At 29.6% G+C, this 22,555-nt stretch overlaps 1 protein-coding gene across 1 annotated transcript; it reads left to right on the top strand.

Annotated features, from left to right (window-relative positions):
* The first annotated feature begins 6,674 nt into the window (after positions 1-6,674).
* Positions 6,675-15,383, top strand: LOC136089559 (uncharacterized). The gene is made up of 10 exons (XM_065815610.1): positions 6,675-6,752; positions 9,699-9,828; positions 10,811-10,971; positions 11,162-11,272; positions 11,385-11,531; positions 11,814-12,040; positions 12,119-12,531; positions 12,661-12,908; positions 13,042-13,217; positions 13,346-15,383. The coding sequence occupies exons 1-10, from the start codon at positions 6,675-6,677 to the stop codon at positions 14,745-14,747; spliced, it is 3,093 nt and encodes a 1,030-aa protein (XP_065671682.1). The 3' UTR covers positions 14,748-15,383.
* The last annotated feature ends 7,172 nt before the right edge of the window (positions 15,384-22,555 follow it).

Here is a 22,555-nt window from a genome sequence, read left to right as displayed (position 1 = left end):
TACGAATATAATATCTCGGGATTTCACAGCTTTGTTTAAGAAACAAAATCGAGAATGGATAATTGCGTGGAAATGGAATAATAATTCTGAATTCTGAAAATGGAATAATAAACCTGAAACTCTAGAATAAGATTGCTGAATACACTATCCCTGTTGGCATAAAACACGATTACGAAAAAGAAATTGAAGGGTGGATAGAGAAAAAATGGCTTCAAAAGTACAATTTGAAGAAACACGGTCCAATAAAGGGTTTGGTTCCTCTCATGGCAATGGTGCAGCGAAACAAAGGGAAAGTGCGACCAGTATTAGACTTCAGGGAGTTGAACACGTTTATTAAAGCATTCACTGCAAACACAGATGCGTGTGCTGACAAACTTCAAGACTAGAGACGGTTTGGAAAAAATGTTTTAATAATTGATTTATCTTCAACTTATATGCAACTAAAAATCGATGAGAAACTCTGGACTTACCAAAATGTTGTGTTCTGTGGACAAAGTTTTGTTTAACACGTTTGGGATTCCAACTAAACGTTGCGCCAGTCATAACGAAAGCGGTATTGGACAAAGTGCTATCGCAAAGTGAAACAATCTGGAAAGGAACGTCATCATACATTAATGATATTTTTGTTGAAGACATAGAACCTGTTTGTCGCGTGCTTGATCATTTGGAAATCTTTGGGCTTAATTGTAAGCCGGCGGTCCGCGTATCCGATGGAGCAAGAGTTCTTGGTTTACAAGTCAGAATGGAAAACAAAAAGTTACGTTGGAGAAGAGATAACGATTTTTGTGAAATTCCGAATTGGCTAACAAGACGTTTGTGGTTGGTTGCGTGTAGCATTGTCGTATGTTAAAAGAACAGCAAACGCCCTGACAAAAACGTAAGGCAACAAATTGGGTAGATGCTAGTTCAATCGTACTAGACGTGGTTGTCGAGTTTAATGGCAATATAATTGAAGACGCATGTTGGTTAAGAAAACATACACAGCGCATATAAACATGTCCGAACTTGATGCAGTAATTAAAGGACTAAATATGGGCAATAACTCGAAAATGGATGTTTTGCACATCTGCATCGATTCGAAAGCGGTGTTCCATTTAGTTACCGACACACTCGCGGAAAAATCTGGATTGAGGACAAACGCATCAAACGAAATGCTGTTAAGGAGAATACTCAAGAATATTGCAAATATAATGGAAGAAAAAAATGTGTGTCTTGATGTTTGATATTTAAAAAAAAAAAAAAAAAAATTTGTGCAGAAAAAATTAAGCGTGAATTTGTGTATTTTCAGATCTAATCGTGGTTCAACCCCCATTGCCCATTTAACGTAAGAGATCAACTTGAGGATCTCGAATCAGGGCCTATAGATAAAATTATCAGATAACTCGTGACTGTTCTGAAAACATTGGTACATCAATACAGACATATGTGTACTGTTTATATTGTCATGCTTTTTTTTTTTTTGTGGTTGCTAATTATTTTTACTTATGTTTCATTTTGCATTTGTTGCTATTATTCAAGTGATTTCATTTTTTTTTGTCTTATCATAGTATTTATTTACATCTTTTTGTTTATATTTTATTTTCTATCACCCTTCTTAGAAGGAATAAATGAGATAGCACAACGTTTAATGATCAGAATCTGATCATTAAATGTTGTGTTATCTTAATTATTCATTATCTCTCATGTCAGCTCATTCACTTTTTCCTTTTTTGTTGTTAGTCTAGCTTTTTTTAATATTCTCCTTTTTAATAGGTAAATAATGTCACTCAAATGTTTTACAACGAGTTTTTTAAAATAAATCTCCTTTGTTTTAAGATAATCTATTTCTTTTGAATTGACACACAAAGCATTTTACAACTTTTGAACAATGCTTTATTTGCACCTATTTTACTTATTGATCGTTGGTTGACATCTTGCCTCACAAAAATTCCTTCATTCCAGCATCTCTGCAAGGCAAATAGTGCAAAGCAACCACTGCACTCGTTATTCCAGTGTCACTAGACCATACTAGTTGCCAACATTATTAGATAAAGCCAAATGAGGTCGAGCCATTGCACCGCTATTGCTGCATTTTAAAGTCATCTAGATTTGCCGAACATCATCCCAAGATCTCTTTCTGATTTTGATTCCAGCAGTTGAACACCATTAATAAAGGGGGACTCTTTTTGTAACTTGAACCGTGATCCGTAACAATACATTTATTTACGTTAAATCCTAATAGCCAATCTTCATAATTTTAAGGCTCTGTGTTTAAGTCATTTTGAATTTCTCTCACACACGATCAGAATCCACACTTGCTAAAATCTTAATATCATCTGCATATAAGTTTGTAATGTTTTTCATTATCATAGGTAAGTCGTTAATATAAATAACAAAAAGGAAAGGATCAATAGCTAAACATTGCGGTACACCACTTTCAGTGACCCAGCTCATGATTTCACCTTTAACTATGATCTTGTTGACTATTTGTTAAGAATGATTCAATCCATTTCAAAACAAGACCAGTGATTCCATATGCTTTTAACTTTAATATCAGTCTTTTATGCGCAACAGTATCTTTTTTTAAACCATTTTCTATGCATTGTACATGACTTTTTTTTCACAAACCCATGTTGCTGTTGTGCCAACAAATTGTTACCATAAAAATATTTTTTTAAATTTGCTTGGATTATTGTTTTAGTATCTTACATGGAACTGAAGTGAGAGAAACTGGACAATAATTTACCGCTACAGTTTTATAGCCTTTTCTGTAAAGTGGAGTTAGGTTTGCAGATCTAAATTGAATCGGCAGTTGACTAGTAACTAAAGATTCCTAAAATTTGATGTTAATGGTGAGCAAAAGCATTTGATGAATTTTTGAGTACTGCCGGATGAAGATTGTCTGGACCACGTCTTTTGTTTTAATCAAGTTTTTGAAGTTGATTTAAAACTTTATTGTATGTTATTTCCTCAGGATAAAGATCTGTAAATCTGCTAGTGCAATTTTGTACTCTTGATTTAAAGAATGGTAGTTCACCTTGGTCTTCAATTACAAAAAATTTAGTTAAAATATTTGAAATTTCTAATTGATCTTGAAATAATTCTACATCAGGTTTTCTCAAAGTCTTTATTGACTCTTTTACATTTAACTGATTGTTAATGTATTTAGCGAACAATTTAATTTTTTCGTTGATTTCAAAACTAAATCTCTTTAGTTAGCTAAATCGTATACATTCTTGATTTTACAAGACAACGCATATAAATTTTTGTAGTCATTGCCCAAATTCACATCTTTTAATTTACCAGCACAGTTTGTATAACATAGATTCTTTTTTTTCTGATAAGATCTTTTAATTCTTTATCCACAGAGTTGCTTTATTATTAAGAAGTGAAAATCAGCAAATAAATAAGTGAATGAATAAATTACTTGTTTATTTATTATACGATGGTATAATAAATAGAACTAATAATATCCTGGACCTGTTTATTCTCAAATAAATTGACCCAGTCAACATTTAAAATGAATTGTGATATTTTATCAAATTTTACTTTTTTGTAAAAGAATTTACAAATCTGTCTTTTGAAAGTACTTACTTTATTTTTTAAATAGCAATCAAAAAAAGATAATCATATGCCCCTTGTCAATATTTCCTAGCACGAGATTTCTTTTCTACTGCAAACATGTTGCCAGATTCAGTTGGAAAAATTACAGCTAACATAATTGATGCGAATTCATTTAACATTTGGAATGTAGGGATATTTACATGTTGATATAAAAAGGCTTCGTTTGACAGATTTATGAATTTTTGCTCAATGTCATTTTTGTTTTTGATTGAAGATGCACTACCATTAGACCAACAGATTGACAGAAAATTTAAATCTCCGATTATCAAAACATCTTTAAATCCTCTCTTATCAATTCCTTCTTGAAAAACTAAATCAAAATCAACCATATCAATAAAATCACTCAGCCTATACAGACAACAAATTAGGCTTTTCTTACCAAAATACACGACAATCCATACTTATTCAATTTTGCATGAACCAAAGTAACCTAATTTCACTGATTTCATATGAATCAATCGAATTATCAACATAAAGACATACACCATCTCCACTTCTACCATCACATCGGTCTTTGCTGTAAAGATTATATTCATTTATGTTAACAACCGAAAAATTTTTAAACCAAGTTTTGCTAACACCAATAAGATTCAAATTTATCTTCTAAAGATGTTACATTAAAGTACATGGATTTCAAAGTTTCTTTAGGAGCCATATGTTTAATGAATTCAAAAACACTGAACTGTTTTGGGATTGTGCTTGATTAGAAAGACTTTTTAAATCTTGGTACTTGATTCCCACATATGCCATGTCGAAAGGGTCTCTCCCTCCTTAATATAAAGTCCATTTGTCAAATTTTTTTGCAGCCAACAGAACGGGATGTCTGATACTTAAATCAGAAAGTTCAACAAGAATAGGGTCAGGCCTACTCACAACTTTTGATTTTAATCTTCTCATATAAACAGGCTTAACGTCATCTTTTTCAGGTTCAGGTTTTATCAGGTTACTTCACTTTCTCAACTGTTTGGTTTACAATTTATATAAAGTTGAAACTTTATATAAAATGAAAAAGTTTTTTATAATTATATGATTCTTAAAAAATTTATTGTATAATGTTTAAATCAGGTTAAAAAAATATCTTAGTCAGATTTCTTTAGTTCTTTAATTACTGGATTTACTATTTATATGAAATAAACTTGTAATAAATATACCATAAATTTTTGTGATAAAAAATTTGTGTTATAGTAAAAATATCATATTTTTAATGTTTACAACAAATAAAAAGACATACCTGAGGCAGGTTTCTTTTCTTTAAATAAATATAAATTGTTTTTTTAATTTATAGTACATATTTTTACAAAAACATTATTGAATATTGTTTAAAATTAATTAAAACAGTATGTGAGTCAGGTTTCTTTACTTCCTCAATTATTTGATTTACTATTTATATTAAAATGTTTTAATATTTATTCTATACCTTTTAAATCAAAAATTTTATTTACAAAGACTCAATTGTTTAATGTTTAAAAGTAATAAAAGACGTACTTAAGATAGGTCAATTCACAACAACTTTATATAAATAGTAAACCTTTGGTTTACTGTTTATATAAAGTTAATTTTGTATTATAGATATCATAATATAAAATTATTATAAATATATTATTTATAAAAAACACCATTGTATAATGTTTAAAATATGTTAATACAGTACCTAAATCAGGTTTCTTTACTTCTTCAGTTATTGGATTTACTATTTATATAAATGAAAAATTTTTAAGAATTTTTCTATACCTTTTGCAGAATCATAAAGATGTTATTCATAAAAACATTTGTATATAATGCTCTATAGATCAGAAAGACAAGTTTTGTGTTGTGTCAATTCAATAAAACACTTTTCATTTAAAAGTATTTGTAGTTTACATAAATTGAAAATTTTTTTTTTCATAATTTTATAAAATTTTAATAAGGTTCTAAAGGCTAGTAATGTGCCAAACAAGTGTGCTATTATGGTTTTCCATCCTTTTATATTTATGAGTGATTACGATCAAGCATTTTTATGTTTTAGAATTGATTCCAATTTGTAAAAAAACTAGTTTTTTTACAACTTTTAAATAATTTCAGTTGATTAAATCCATTAATACTGCTAACATAAAAAACTGCTTCTTGTAGTTAGCTAAATTATAATTAATTCATTCTTTAATTCAAATTCTTACAATCTTTTTTGTTGACAGAACTTGTAACACATTTTTTTTTTGACTTCGTCACTAATCAAGTCACAAGTTTAAATGTCGCTCAAAAATCAAAACTTGAAATCAAAACAAACAGTAGAAAGTGTGAAATTTGCGCATGCGTTAATTTTCAGCCGCAGAAGCAATTTATTAACGTTTAGAGAGGCTGAATTTTCAGCCGCAGAAGACTCGAGCTATATATATACATATACATATATACATATATATATGTATATGTATATATATATATATATATATATATATATATATATATATATATATATATATATATATATATATATATATATATATATATATATATATATATATATATATTGGTAACAATGTATACTTAAAAAGTCCATAGTAGCATATATGATACATATAAATTCAAATAGCATTTTGTGGTAGTTTCAAAAAGAGAAAACTCTCTTAAATACTTCTAAAACTTACATGTATTATTAATTTACAATAAAATAAACAAATAAGCTTCAATATTCATAAAAAAAAGGTTGAAAACTTACTTTGAAAATACCTTGCCTGACAACAATCACCCGATTTTTAAAAAGACGATTTTCGATGTGTTTTTATGCCTTGAGTTATCCAATTATATTAACCTTACTGACAAAATCTGTTGTAAATATGCTACAAAAGGTGTTTTTGAGATCACTGTGTTGACAGGGTGGCCATAAAAGGTTTCTGAAGTTATGTAGCAGATCTGCTACACCAGGGGCGCTAAAGGGTTAAAGATTTGTTTTAAGCTTAATGAGTTTAATAATATATAAATACATTTAGAATAACTTTTCTTTTCATTTTTTATATATATTTTCGCACAAGCACAAAGTGTTGTGGGAAACATGCCCAGAAATTTTTAATACGCCTTACGTTGCTTTGTCATCAAAAATGTTTGATTGTCATCATGGCGTTGATCGGAATTCTAATGCTAAGCAAAATTATATTGATGCAAAAGAAAATCAAAAAGTAACAATCGAATGAGTTTTATTTGTTATTGTAACATATGTTTTTTAATTTCACTTATAATTCTTTAAATTAAAAAGAACAAAAGTAAATGTTTATGTTTATTATACTAATAATAATAATAAAAATAATATTAATAATAATAATAATAACAATAATAGTAATAATAATAATATCAGGTTATCCTCATGAAATTCATATTGAACGGGATAACTAAAAAGGAAGTGAAATTTTACAGTAGCCAGAATTGACTACATTGGAATTAAAGAGTCATGATAAACTAAAGCCTATTGAAAGCTTTCCAGAGACCACTGTTACTTCATCAAGTTCTTTTAAAAACATACTTCAAGTTCCAAAACTTTATCCTCCAAAAAGAAAATCAGCTGAAAAATCTGAGATAATAACTATTTCTCAGTATAGAGAAAAAAATTTAACTTAAAAAAAAAACAATTAGAAAGGAACAATAAGAAAAAAAGAACATTAAAAAATTTTTTTAAATTGAAAAGAACATGACCATAAATTAAACAAAAAATATATAAAAAAGAACAAAAAGAAAAGAAAACTGAAGAAATGTTTGATTGAAAAAGATGTAAACAATGAAGAGGAGTAGTTTCGTCCAGTTTGTCAAGGGAAATGGTGAAATGATACCCAGATTGCCTAGATAGCTTGTTGTGTATGTACTATTTGGGTACACGCACGTTAAATGATGTTTGTTTTTTATGAGAATTTTATTCAAATGTTTTGACTAAAATGAAACTTTGTATATTAAGCCACTGTCTAAACATTTTTTTTCGGTTCCAAAAAAATTGGCTAATTTGATTAAGGTTATTTTGGGAAATCACTTAAAAGTTTTCGACTATTTGTCTGTTTTCTCAAAAAAGTTATTATCCTTTTTTTTGTTGTTGGAAGATTCTTTTTTATTTGAGAGTGTTCACAGAGAGTTCTGATTTTGATTTAATTTAGGGTAGTTTAAAGGAAGCTAGAACTTTTATCTCACGCCTTTGCGCCTTGCATATGGTTTACCTAATTTTTAACATTTATTATTGCAATACAAAAACTTTTTATTTTTCTCATATTGGAAGAAACAACCGACTGTATTTTAAAGAAATGTTTGTCATTTTCAATACATATTTGTAACATAAAAGATGATAAAATTATTTTGAAGAAGAGTCTGCAATGGTCGCATTTTTCTTGGTTTCTATTCTGCTCTGGTTTTTAACCAGGATGCAATAATGCCTCTTCATCCTTCCATAAACTTTTTTTAAAGCTTCAGATAAAAGATTTAAAATTCATGACCAATTGTGAGTTGTTTGGTAGATCAGCGAGAGAAATTTTATTAACAGTTTGAATAGTTTGTTGTAACTTACATGAGGTAATAAAAAATGAAGTAGGACGCATAAATTGGAATAAAGCAATATCAAAACCAACATCAAGCGACATTAACATCAACAAACTCCAAGCTTCAACTTTGAAGTTTAAGGGTATTACTGCCATAGCTTTAATTTTTGACATAAAATCCGGATTGATTTCCCTGAAATAGTTGCTCCAAACTTCAGCTTTGAAGTTCAAGGGTATAGCTTTTTTGATTTTTTGCTTGAAATCCCATTTGATTTCCTTGAATAGCATAATTTGAAGAATTTGATCGAGTGGGGCTCTTATAACTTTCTCATTGTCTTGCAGCGTAGCATCAAGAAGAAATTTTTCTCAAAAAAAGCAGCAGGAGTGACCCTGAAGATTTTTAAACATAACTTTTAAATTAATAAAAGGTTGTTCATATACGAAAACTTCAAATGTTTGTTGACCAGTAGGGTCTATAGTTTTTAGGATCATTCGTTTTTCTATTTATGATCTAACATGACAAAGAGGTAACTCACCATGGTGAAGTAAGCATACCACTATATGAATGCTACGCTTATCTTTTCTAATCGGACAACTAAACCATTGTTAAACCCGGTGTTAGTGCTTGTATTATCAAATACGTGATAATACATAATAATAATGCTTCTCGTTTTCAATAGTATCATATTTAGTAAGAACATTTAGTGTTGCTGAAGCCATACTGTTTACTGTACCATTTTCTAATTCAACATGTTTCAGATGTTTTCCAGAAAGATTTCTTCTTTAGCAAGTAAAATTGATGTAATGTTCATCTTGAGCTGTTCTATACAATTACTTGTATAGAACAATAGTTGTTCTATGCAGGTTACTCTTGTGTTTCATCGCACAGACTAACAAATTTTTGTCATTTTTGCCATCCACACTAATAACTTTTTGAAGTGAAACCTATGGACAGTGCTTAGTTTTAATTGAACTAGCCACTTGCTTTTTAACAAAACACCTTATATTCTGTTACTATCTGAGATTCGTTATTCTTAGTTACGACTCCATTGTAAATTAAAGTTGCCATTGCAGCTGTAGCAGCATTATTAACCTTAAATCTTATTGCAGCCTTTATTAAATTAGTAACCATCATCATCTTCATTATTATCATCATTATCATCATCGTTATCATCGTTTTAGCTTCTCTGTTTCCGTGATTGCACAGGTTAGACTTTCCTCATAATGCCATTTCTCTAACATACGCGGTCTTGAACATCTTCTTTCCTTAAATGTAGCTTTTGCAAATCATCTGAAACACATTCATTCCAAGTTTTTCTGCTTCTACCTCTAGCTTTTTCTAAAACTTGACATGCTGATAATCAGTCAGCGGCATCTTTACGCTTTACATGCGCAAACCACCTAAATCTCCCCTGAAGCACCAATCAGGTATACTTTGCAACACCTAATCTTTTTCTTAAATCATCACTGCTTTTATTTTCTCTTTAAGTCACACCTCATATCCATCTAACCATTGTCTTCTTTATTCTTTCCAAAAGCTGGGCACCATCAGTGTTCATTGCCCATGTTTCACTGCTATATATCATAACACTCAGGACATATGTGATGTAGAACTTTCCTTTAATCATTAATGAAGCACCTCTTGCTGTCAAAAGTAGATATAACTCTCAAAACCCCAAGTCCCAAGCAGACCTTACTCGCTTTGCTGCTTTTTCAACTCCAAAGGATTTTGGTAGTACAGGTAAAAAGTTTTGGAACAATGTAAACTAAATGAAAGTTCAGAGTTACTTTATTTAAGTTGTGATATACACTTTGCAATAATCAGTTATTCAAATTTATGGAGTTTTTTGTCTCTACTGTGTTTACAGCTTATGGTTATATCTATACAGTTTAAATAATAAACAGTTCATACAGCGTTGCCACCAAATCAGGGAGTTTAGGGAAAGTCAAGGGAATTTTCGTTTAAAATCAGGGAAAGTCAGGGAATTTTTTAATTTTGTATTAATATTCTTTTTTTAGGTTACTATTTTAAAAATCATATCGCTCAAAAGATTGTTCAAATATATTAATATTTAATCATTATGAAAAAAATTTAAGTTTTATTCTAAAAAAAATTTAGTTATTAGTTTTGGTCTTTAGCATTGTTTACACTTTTAACAGAAAATATCAGGAAATCTTTAAATGGTTCTTTTCAAAATTTTCAAATGGATCTAAATATTTGATTTTGGAATAGCAATCTAAATCATGCTGAATACAAATACTTTGACTCAAATTTTGGGCCACCCAAAAAATTTACTTGAGTACAACATCTTTGGCAACAATCAATTGCATAAATCTGACGAAACTGTGTGTGGATGGCCCAAAAGTAAAATGGTGACCTCTTGATATTATTAAAAAGCAGTGTGAGCAACAAGAATTTCCTAAACTTCCTAAAACTAAAAGTTGCAACCTCATGTAATCCAATATGCTTTTAAAACTGGTTTTCAATCAGGGAGGTCAATGAAAGCTTTGAATGACTTTTGAATGACAGACTAAACTGTGTATTGATGAGATAAAAGTAAACTGTTAACCTTTTCATCTTATTAAAAAGCAGTTGAGCAACTCTTAGACAGACACCCTAATGATTCCATTTCTCTTTAAATATTTGTTTTCAACTGCTTAAAGCTTAATGAGTTTAATATTATATAAATACATTTTTGAATAACTTTTGTTTCATTTTTTAGATATATTTTCACACAAGCACAAAGTGTTAAGGGAAACATCCCCAGAATTTTTTAATACGCTTTATGTTGTTTTGTCATCAAAAAGGTTTGATTGTCATCATGGCGTTGATTGGAATTCTAATGCTAAGCAAAAGTATATCGATGCAAAAGAAAATCAAAAAGTAACAATTAAATAGTCTTATTTATTATTGTAACAAATGTTCTTTAATTTCACTTAAAATTCTTTAAATTAAAGATATTTATGTTTATTATACTACTACTACTACTACTACTACAACTAATAATAGTAGTAGTAATAATAATAATAATAATAATAATAATATGATATTATTATTGTTATTATTATTACAGAAGTTTGATCATTGGTACAGAGGTGAATATGTGATTATTCAAGACACCAAGAAGTTTGAATGTCCTGCAAAAGTTAACATGAAAGAGATCGTATATTTTACTAGTTTAAAGGTATTTTACAAAACAGCATTTTTTTTTTTTAGTCACATTTTTAATGAATCTATCGTTGTTAGAAAAATTATAACAATAAAAAGAATGATCAATTCTGTCATTTTATTTTCAGTTTGTCAACATGACAAATTATTACAAAAACCAAGTATCAAGAGATATTCGAAATTCTTTGATGAAGCATAATACTTTTGTATTTTGTAGAAAAATTAAAGTTGAAATAGACTGCCTATTATGTCACCGAAATCATCCACTTGGAAAAGTAATTGCTTTGCGCTTTGATACTATATTGCAAACTGTGTTAATCATTAATTCTTCTTTTTATTATTATTATTACTATATTTTTGAAACATATTTTTCATATTGTAATGCTAGTAGTAATGCTAAGCATGATTTTTATACATGTACAAAGTTATAACTAATTTTATATTATTTGTGCGTAATAATATGTACCTTTCATATCTTGCTACTGTTTTATTTATTGATGTAGTAGTACTAATGCAGATAAGTAGTTACATTTTGTGTTACTCAATACTATTTTTAGAGTGAACTCCTGTCTCAGAAAATTGACCATCGGTTGTCAACAAAGATTTCTGAATTTGTGAAACAAGGCATTTCACATCTCACTGTATGTGAGATGAAGAGGCTTTTAAAAATTATGGTTAGTGATATGTTTGGAAAAAAAGATTTGCCTCCTTCTAACAACAGAAGGTTCTATCCAAAAAATAATATCATTCGTACACACATAGTCATTGAACGTCAAAAGCTTAGGTAATTTTTTTATTTAATTTTTAGTACTTTTAGATGTTTCATATTATCAAAAAGTTTTTTGATTTATTAATTTTTCAGATTCTCAAACATTGATCAAGATTGTTTAGAAAACAAAATAAATGAGTGGAAGGTTTCTGACGCCACTGTCAAAATACATTACCATCCAAAAAGAAGTCATAGTAAGGATGAGCTGTTGTTTGTTTATCAAGCTGGTTGGCAAAAAAAACTTCTAAATAAATATGATAATGAAATGGTGTTTTTAGATGCAACATATAAGACCACTAGATATTCATTACCATTGTTTTTCTTAGTTGTTAAAACTAATGTTGATTTTCAAATAGTTGCAACATTTGTATCTGAAAGTGAAACTTTTGATACAATAAAAAAAGCACTTAATGTCATCAAGTCTTGGAATCTTGATTTTCAACCTTTATACTGCATGACTGACTACTGTAATGAGGAGATACGTGCTTTGGAATCTGTTTTTATTGGTTTGTTTTTCCAATCTGTATTTACTTATTTAATTTTTAAGTTATTAACTTCTTTAAAGGAATCATTTTTTATATTTCATGCGATTTAAGTTCATAATCATTTTAAATAAAATTTTGTTCTCTTATTAGGGCGTGAAGTATTCATCTGCGACTTTCATAGAGAACAGGCATGGGATCGTTGGATAAAAAAAACTTCCAATGGTTGTTTTAGTAAAAAAGAAGATATTTTAAAATTGTTAAGATGTATAGCTTGGTCAAGATCTTGTGAAGAAGAAGTAGATGCTATAAAAGCGTTAGAGCTTTCTGACTTTTGGTGTCAAGATGGTTTTTCTAAATTAAAACATTATGTTGAAATGTATTGGATGCCTATAAAAAAGGTATTTATTATTAAGCATGAGTTTAAATAATTAAACCTTTATTTGAGAATACATTTTGTGGCAATCATTTGGTTTGGTTTGTATTATTTTAAGGTGAGGTATGTAAAAGTAGAATTTCTTTCTTATTGGTTAGAGATGGATCTGGTGGTATAGGCAAAATCGTCTTCTAATTAATTGCAACACAAACAATGGTGTTGAAAGACAAAATGAGTCATTTAAGTATTGCTATTTAAAGAAATATAACAACTCTTCTTTGACAGGCATGTTAACTTTATTAATTGAAGAATTCTTCACTGATAAGCTAAAAAGGTTAGTTTAAAAGAAAAGTTAAGTCAATGAACTGATGTTTAAAAGGGACTATTGTCAATTTAAAAGTTCACAGTAATGATATTAATATAATCTTTTTATTTTTATAAAGTTTTATCTATTCAATTTAGCTACACTGATGCCAACTTCAAAATGGATGCAAGATACAGGAGATATGGCTGCTGGGTGCCAAAATATTTATATAATCGCCCTCGTAGTTTAGTTAAGCATTGCTTGTTGCGAAAATCTACTGCTGATTATATGGATTTGAACACAGTTGTAATGATGAAACATGTTATCTTTACTGTATCTAGTACCATTGATTCTTCTACAAAATACTTTGTGCATTTTGGTGATGAAAATATTATGCCAAAATGTACTTGTTATGATTGGATATCAACAGGCTATCCCTGCAAACATTTTTTTGCTATATTCAAAAAGTATCCTGCTTGGTCATGGAATACATTATCAAAACTTTATGTAAATTCTCCATTCTTAAATTTAGATGAAGATAACTATGATATATTCCATGAAAAAAAACCTTTTAATTTTTCTAAGTCGCTTTCACCTTTAAAAGAGTCATCTTTGTCTTTAAAAAAAAATACAACTGTAGAAGATCAGAATGACATATGTAAAAAACATATTCCCATTTATTCTGGTGTCGATGTTAGGGAGATGCTTAATACTATTAAGAACTTATCATTTGAATTTGAGGCAAACTCTGATGAACTAATGATGTTACATAAAACTCTTTCCACTCTAATAGACAAACTAAACAAAGGAAGAGTAAGAGAATCTGGGATTCCTGTCACTCAAACAAATAATAAATTAAGCAAAAAACATATTTCTATTCCTGTACGGAAACCAATAAAAGCTCAAACTAAGCGTGTTGGATCACAAAAAGAAAAAACATCAAATGCTTCTAAAGTGTTTATAGTAGCAGAGAGTTACTTAGTTGACTCGATTGAACATAAAATTGTTGATGAGCCTGTAAACAAAGAAAGGTTTGTTGTTGATCATGAGATAGTTATTTCACATAATAATGATGAACATTTAGTAGAAAAACTGGTTTTACTTCCTAAGACAAAACTCTCATCAGATGATATGAATGATATTACAAACCATCAGATGTTGTCAGACAATGTCATCCATTCGGTACAAAAAATGATAACTGGTGTTTCTGGTCTGCAGGATCCAGTTTTGGGGCAAAATTTGTCATTTTGTGTGGTAAAGGACTCCTTTGTACAGGTATTACATGATGGTGATGTACACTGGCTGACAGTAAGCACTTTTGGGTGCTCTGAAGGTGAGGTATTTCTGTTAGACAGCATGTTTAAGGGCAAAAATATGTTGTCAGACAAATTTTGTTGTCAGACAAATTTGTGCAATAATGCAGTGCACCAAAGACAGTTTGAAAGTACGAGTCTTACCTGTGCAACAACAAACAAATGGTGTAGACTGTGGTTTGTTTGCATTGGCGTTTGCACAGCACATTGCTTGTACCAGCTCAAATCCACACTACATTTCATTTGAAAATGATGAAATGAGAAACCATTTATTTAAAAGTGTTATAGAAAACCACTTAAATGAGTTTCCAAAGACTGGAAAATTGACTAGGTTTTGCAAAGAAAAAGAATTTAATTTTACTCTTTATTGCGTATGTCGGCAAATTTGGATGGCTTCTGATAAAGTTGTCAAAGATAAATAAGTGAATTATTTAAATTATGTTTTAGCTTTTCAATCTAACTAGTTACACACACACACACACACACACACACACACACACACACACACACACACACACACACACACACACACACACACACACACACACACACACACACACACACACGTATTACTTTTATTTTATTTACACATTACTTTTATTCACTTTTTTTTTACTGTTTTTTATGTGTTAATACATTTAGGCATATGGTGCAATGTGGAAAATGTGAATGTTGGTTTCATCGTGTTTGTGAACGCATACCTGATTTTATTTTAGAATGTGAGAGTGTTGAATGGTTTTGTTCGCAATGCACAATAACTTTACCATGTAGTACTTTAACTTAAAAGAGATTTTGACTTTAACATTTATAATCCTTTTTTATGTAGTTTTAGTACTTAAGAATTTTTTTTTTTTTTTTTTTTTTTTTTTTTTGTTGGCAAAAAGTTGTTTGGTAGTTAAAAAATGTTGTTTAAATAGTTTTTAATTTTATAATTTTCTAATATATAGTCTTAAAGGAATACATGATTTTTGAATGATAGCAATGCCTAAAAAGTTGTGTTACATAAATAAGGTTTATTTTAGTCAAGAGTCCCTTAAGTAAGATGGTCTGGTTAACTAAGTAAGATGATCTGGTTAAGTAAAGGCATGTTCAAGAATAAGATCAATTTTTACAAACTAAATGGTTCTTTTTCAACTCTGAAAGTGGTGTTGTTGTCTTTCAATTTATTTATTTTTACCGTAAACACTTTTAGTTTCAGTCTAAGTATAAATCTTAGTATTTGTAATAAGTATTTATTATTAATTACATTTCAATGAATATATATTTTTTTAATATATAATAATTTTTTTAAACAACAATTTTCCTTTTTTTTTTAGTTGCGTTTGTCATTGCTTTATTAGTTTGCCTACTGTTGAAACATGGTTTTAATTTAGTAAATTTATATGATGTGAAATTTACTCTATTAATCATCAGATAACAGTTAGGGAGAAATTGGAATTCTACATAATTAAGGTAAAAATGATTTTGTTTACTGGTATTACCATTAGTTGCCGATGGTAACATTACAAAACTTTTATAGTTGATTGTGTTTCAGCTCTTTAGTTTTACACTGTAACATTGATGACAAATATATAACAAAAACAACATGTTGTTTTTGTGATTATCGATAAAAGTCATTATCGATAAAAGCTTTTATTACGATTGTAAATCTTAATTATATGTTTTTTTAGCACTTATCATATTTCGTTATATCACAAATAATTATGACAACGTAAAAAATATTTAAGGATTTACTTTTAATTCATGATATAATTTTTCAAATTGCTCAACTCCTATTGTCCCTCTAGTTTAAATATTTTAATAAATGAAATCTCTTGAGTTCAAGTATTTTGTTGTAAAGTGTAATTATAGTTAATGATTGTTTTAAAGGTAACGATCGATTTGAGTTACTTGTAAATAATTGTATATGTATATAGACGTATTTGTATATAATGTAAAGACATAATTGTAAATATCAAGAGAATAAGTATATAAATTATGTTGAATTACGTTAAGAGAGAGGCGTTTTACGCTTGACTTATAAAGTTCTTTTTGATGAAGCCGAAATAGCTTTTTGAAACAAAAAGCTATTTCGGCTTAAATGTCGACTAAAGTTGATTTAAAGTTAATTCCGGAGTTAAGTGGAAACGATCAACAATCAGTCGCAGAATGGCTGGAAAAAGTTGAACTGGTATGTAAACTACAGACGTGCTGAGCCGAGGTTGTTTGAAGATCAAACGCAACCAAATTGTTATGAATGTTAACTCCCCATTCATTTCGCAAGAGATAGTCATCTGCGAAGAAATAGTAATCGAAACAAGTCGGGTCGAAGACGGGAGACAAGCGATGTTTTGTCTTACTCGTGTCAAGAGAAAGGACACATCAAGATGTCCAAAAAACGTGCCGAGGGAGAAGATGTTTGCGCCAGTTCTCTCCCTAAACAATCAATAATGGCGTTACCTATTATACGGTTGGACATTAATGGCGTTTCTCGGAATGTGTTAATCGACTCAGAATGTACCTGCTGCATCATTTATAAATAATGTGCGCCAAAAATTACGAAGAAAATAGTTAGCGTGGTAACTGTTAATTGACAACAACAACAGTACGAAGAACATTAGCCGAACTAGAATTGTCACACCTAATGAAAATGAAGTTTTTGTGGAAGCACTTGTAGTTGACTTCAAACCACTTTGTTATTGTTTTTGATGGGTATGGAATAGTGGCTTTTGGTGGAGTATCAATATCTGCAACTCGTGATGTTTGTTTTATGGGAAGAAACGAATCATGTTTACTTGGACTAAAAGGTGATATTTCAAAAGATGTCAGTAATACGAATATAATATCTCGGGATTTCACAGCTTTGTTTAAGAAACAAAATCGAGAATGGATAATTGCGTGGAAATGGAATAATAATTCTGAATTCTGAAAATGGAATAATAAACCTGAAACTCTAGAATAAGATTGCTGAATACACTATCCCTGTTGGCATAAAACACGATTACGAAAAAGAAATTGAAGGGTGGATAGAGAAAAAATGGCTTCAAAAGTACAATTTGAAGAAACACGGTCCAATAAAGGGTTTGGTTCCTCTCATGGCAATGGTGCAGCGAAACAAAGGGAAAGTGCGACCAGTATTAGACTTCAGGGAGTTGAACACGTTTATTAAAGCATTCACTGCAAACACAGATGCGTGTGCTGACAAACTTCAAGACTAGAGACGGTTTGGAAAAAATGTTTTAATAATTGATTTATCTTCAACTTATATGCAACTAAAAATCGATGAGAAACTCTGGACTTACCAAAATGTTGTGTTCTGTGGACAAAGTTTTGTTTAACACGTTTGGGATTCCAACTAAACGTTGCGCCAGTCATAACGAAAGCGGTATTGGACAAAGTGCTATCGCAAAGTGAAACAATCTGGAAAGGAACGTCATCATACATTAATGATATTTTTGTTGAAGACATAGAACCTGTTTGTCGCGTGCTTGATCATTTGGAAATCTTTGGGCTTAATTGTAAGCCGGCGGTCCGCGTATCCGATGGAGCAAGAGTTCTTGGTTTACAAGTCAGAATGGAAAACAAAAAGTTACGTTGGAGAAGAGATAACGATTTTTGTGAAATTCCGAATTGGCTAACAAGACGTTTGTGGTTGGTTGCGTGTAGCATTGTCGTATGTTAAAAGAACAGCAAACGCCCTGACAAAAACGTAAGGCAACAAATTGGGTAGATGCTAGTTCAATCGTACTAGACGTGGTTGTCGAGTTTAATGGCAATATAATTGAAGACGCATGTTGGTTAAGAAAACATACACAGCGCATATAAACATGTCCGAACTTGATGCAGTAATTAAAGGACTAAATATGGGCAATAACTCGAAAATGGATGTTTTGCACATCTGCATCGATTCGAAAGCGGTGTTCCATTTAGTTACCGACACACTCGCGGAAAAATCTGGATTGAGGACAAACGCATCAAACGAAATGCTGTTAAGGAGAATACTCAAGAATATTGCAAATATAATGGAAGAAAAAAATGTGTGTCTTGATGTTTGATATTTAAAAAAAAAAAAAAAAAAATTTGTGCAGAAAAAATTAAGCGTGAATTTGTGTATTTTCAGATCTAATCGTGGTTCAACCCCCATTGCCCATTTAACGTAAGAGATCAACTTGAGGATCTCGAATCAGGGCCTATAGATAAAATTATCAGATAACTCGTGACTGTTCTGAAAACATTGGTACATCAATACAGACATATGTGTACTGTTTATATTGTCATGCTTTTTTTTTTTTTGTGGTTGCTAATTATTTTTACTTATGTTTCATTTTGCATTTGTTGCTATTATTCAAGTGATTTCATTTTTTTTTGTCTTATCATAGTATTTATTTACATCTTTTTGTTTATATTTTATTTTCTATCACCCTTCTTAGAAGGAATAAATGAGATAGCACAACGTTTAATGATCAGAATCTGATCATTAAATGTTGTGTTATCTTAATTATTCATTATCTCTCATGTCAGCTCATTCACTTTTTCCTTTTTTGTTGTTAGTCTAGCTTTTTTTAATATTCTCCTTTTTAATAGGATTATTTTTTGGTACATCAATAACAGTACACCAACTCAAAGTAGATATTAGGCTTGTCGCTTCGGAATTTAACCTGGCCGATGCCCTTACTAGAGTGTCTAATAGTTGGTTAAAATTGATTGATAAAACTTCTGAAATGGCAGCAAGTGGTATTATAGGTACTTCGCTATCCTTCAAAGAAATCGAGCACGTTCATAGATCTACAGGACATTATGGCAGGAAGAAAACATTGCACTTCGTTCATAAAATCGACCCGTCAGTGAGCAAGGAAGAAGTATTACTGAAAAGAATACATACTGAAAATTATAAAAATTTTATACCTACTTTATTAATCCTTAAAATAAAAGTTTTGGCACTCCTATTGCGTAAATACCATATGCCCTGCCTTTTTGGCACCCCAAATGGTAGAAACAACCTTTACAGCTTAACTTACTTGAAACTTGCTACTGACCTCATTTCATTTTTTAATCTTTTATGTTTGTCCCATTCAATAATTTTTTTGTCGATTTCAATGAGTAGTTCTAAATAAATGGGATAAATGACCAGGTCTACTAAATCGTTCTTTTTACCAAAAGTACATAATAGTGCAAGAGTTAATGGTCATCAAACTGTTTTCAATATATAAGTTAAGCAACTTTATGAAGTTAAAAAGAGCATTTCAAGAGAACTGCCCTATTCATTAAGGTACTTCTCTTAATGAATAGGACAATTTTAATTAACTCCCCCTTAGGTCACACAAAAGCTTCATTTATTCAGTTTAAAAAAAAGGTGCAAACAACTTCGCCAATTATTAGCCACATTTTTATAAGAAATACCCATTGCAGAAATTCACTGAAGTATATATCACATATATACTTTAGTTATTTTTAATATAAATTTTAGATCAATAAAAGCTCTTTCAATTTAAGTAAGGATTATTGTAACTATCGCAACATCAAATTACATATAATGCAGGTAATAAAGATTTCACCAAATACTGACTTGTATTTTATATCAAATACTAGCAAATGTCTTAACCCTTTATTGGCCAATGATCCGTAAATGGGAAAACACATCGAACAGAATAATAGAGCACTGGAAATTTATTTTAATGCAATTATTTAGATATAAAACAATACTAAAAAATAAATCAATATAATTTATTCAGTTTAACTCATTGTATGCTAAGTGCAGGTAATGAACCCCGAAAAAAAGTTAAAAAAACTTATTGCTAAATACCATCATTTTCTTCAATATCTTGATAATTTTCAATATCTTCAATATTTAAATTCTTCAATAGAGGTTGATTTTTTCAAATTTGATATCTCAGCTAACTTCTTTTTATAGTTCACAGTTTTCCTTTATTTTTCTTTTAATACCTTTTGTTATTCAACTTTTCTCTTTTCACAACTTTTGCAGCTGTCTTCAAGCTTCGTGTTGTAAGACTGTAATGTAAAAAAAAAAACAACTGTAAAACAGAATTTTTGAGTTAATCTTCTTTTGTTTAATTTGTAGTGAAGGATAAGCGAAAATATTGGAGTCTTTGTCTAATAGACTAGATGAACCATTAAATGGGAATGGAAACTTGAGTTCTATTGATGTGTTGTGAGAGGCTATTTTTTATAATTCAAAAGAATTCAAAAAATACTTGCAATTTGAAACCATGAAGCACCAATGAACTATTAAAAGAAATTTTTTTAACTAATGTTGATTTATTAACCTTTACTTCTTCAAAACTTAAATTTGTATTAATATCCACAGTATTGTTTCGAATAGAAAAATCAATTGAATCATCTTTTACTTCAGGTTGAGTTCTTGCATTGTTGTGATGTCATATTGATACGCTTTAGAAAATAAACTAAATAACTTAGAATGTGAAACTGTATCCCCTGGGTAGTTTAATTTATCATTGTTTGATAGACATCAGAATACATATTTTTAAGTGGCTTAAAAACTGTGCTGACCAAAGGCTGCAACCAGTTGCGGATGTGAACTGGAAGTTTTACACCTCATGTCTTTCTAGAATTAAAATCAATGGCCTTGCAGAACTAATATTTGAAAAAAAATATTTTTTCAAACCGTAACTTAACAAAACCTTGTTTAGTCCAGCAAGAAACACTCAATGTTGCTCCTTCACTATTATGAGGTGGTATGACCAGCTACATTTATACAAGCTATATTAGTAATGGTTTCTTTGTTGCCACTTGTTTGACTCTGAGTATATTTTGATCCTTTTACTTACAACAATACATTTTGGTGTATGATCTAGTTGTGACCCTGTTTCATCCATATTCCAAATACATTTTAGTTTATTAAATAATTTTCCCCCTGTCTATACATATTTGTGGCAAAGAATATGTTGGCTCTGGACAACGAAGACTTGCACAACCATGACTCTCTTTAAGTAGTTGCTACCAGTTTTCAAGATTTTGAAAATTTAATCTTTTTTTTTTGTTGCTAACTTAGCAGCATAATTAATAACTGTTATTTTCAAAAACCATTTCCTATTTGGGTACAATTGCCAGCATAATACTTTTTTCAAGATCGTCTTTAATTGGGTTTTTCCCTAGTTATGCTCTTATTTTAGATTTTCAATAGGTAGTGGCCTGCATATTTAAACGTGGAACTTTTTTATATTCCTTTTTGTTGAGACATACCATTTATTACCAGTTTCATATTAGAATCTGAGTTGTCTTCAGCATTCCTTTTTGTTGAGACATACCATTTATTACTAGTTTCATATTAGAATCTGAATTGTCTTCAGCATGCATTTTTTTAATTATACTTAAAGTTGGTTTAATGATAACATTTGACTTATGATTTTTCAGTATGTTTTAACTTTTTTGTTTTTTCGTATTTAATACTATTTTTAACTAAAAAAAAATAGTAATTATAGAAACAAGTCTACAAACATATGTAAATAAAATAAATCAAAAAATATATATTGATTACTTTTTTTTTACCTTTAACGCAACATCCAAATTTTCATTCAGTATGTATAATATAATATAAATTCAGTATGTATGTATAATTTCATTCAGTATGTATAATCAAGTTAATTTAAGTAAAATTTGGATGTTGCTTACCAGTTAACAACCTTAATTTAACTTTTTTCACACAAGTTATGTGTCAAATTTTATCACACTTAGTTATTTATTATGTCACATGAATTATAACTAAGTTGAGAAAATCTTGTTTTAAATTTTAGAAAAAATATTTTAGTTAAATACTTTTATTACAACTGTTGTCCAATCGCTACTATTTATTATCTATAGCCAGTAAGTGGATTTTATAACCGTCCAGTAAATGGTATATCAGGAAAGGTTTAGTTTAGTTCAGTTAAAACATTCTGTGAGGCATAACTTTGGTTTCAAAACAGGGCGAAGTTAAAATACACTTATTACGTTTACGACGGAAGAACTTTTGTAAACAGCTATTTTTAAAGTTTTTCGACATTCGCATAATTTAAAAGTAAAACTTTCGCATGATTAGTATAAATTTAGTGCGGACTT

The sequence above is a fragment of the Hydra vulgaris genome, chromosome 13 (genome assembly GCF_038396675.1).
Source record: "Hydra vulgaris chromosome 13, alternate assembly HydraT2T_AEP".
Lineage (NCBI taxonomy): Eukaryota > Metazoa > Cnidaria > Hydrozoa > Anthoathecata > Hydridae > Hydra > Hydra vulgaris.
This window is presented reverse-complemented; position numbering and strand designations above follow the sequence as displayed.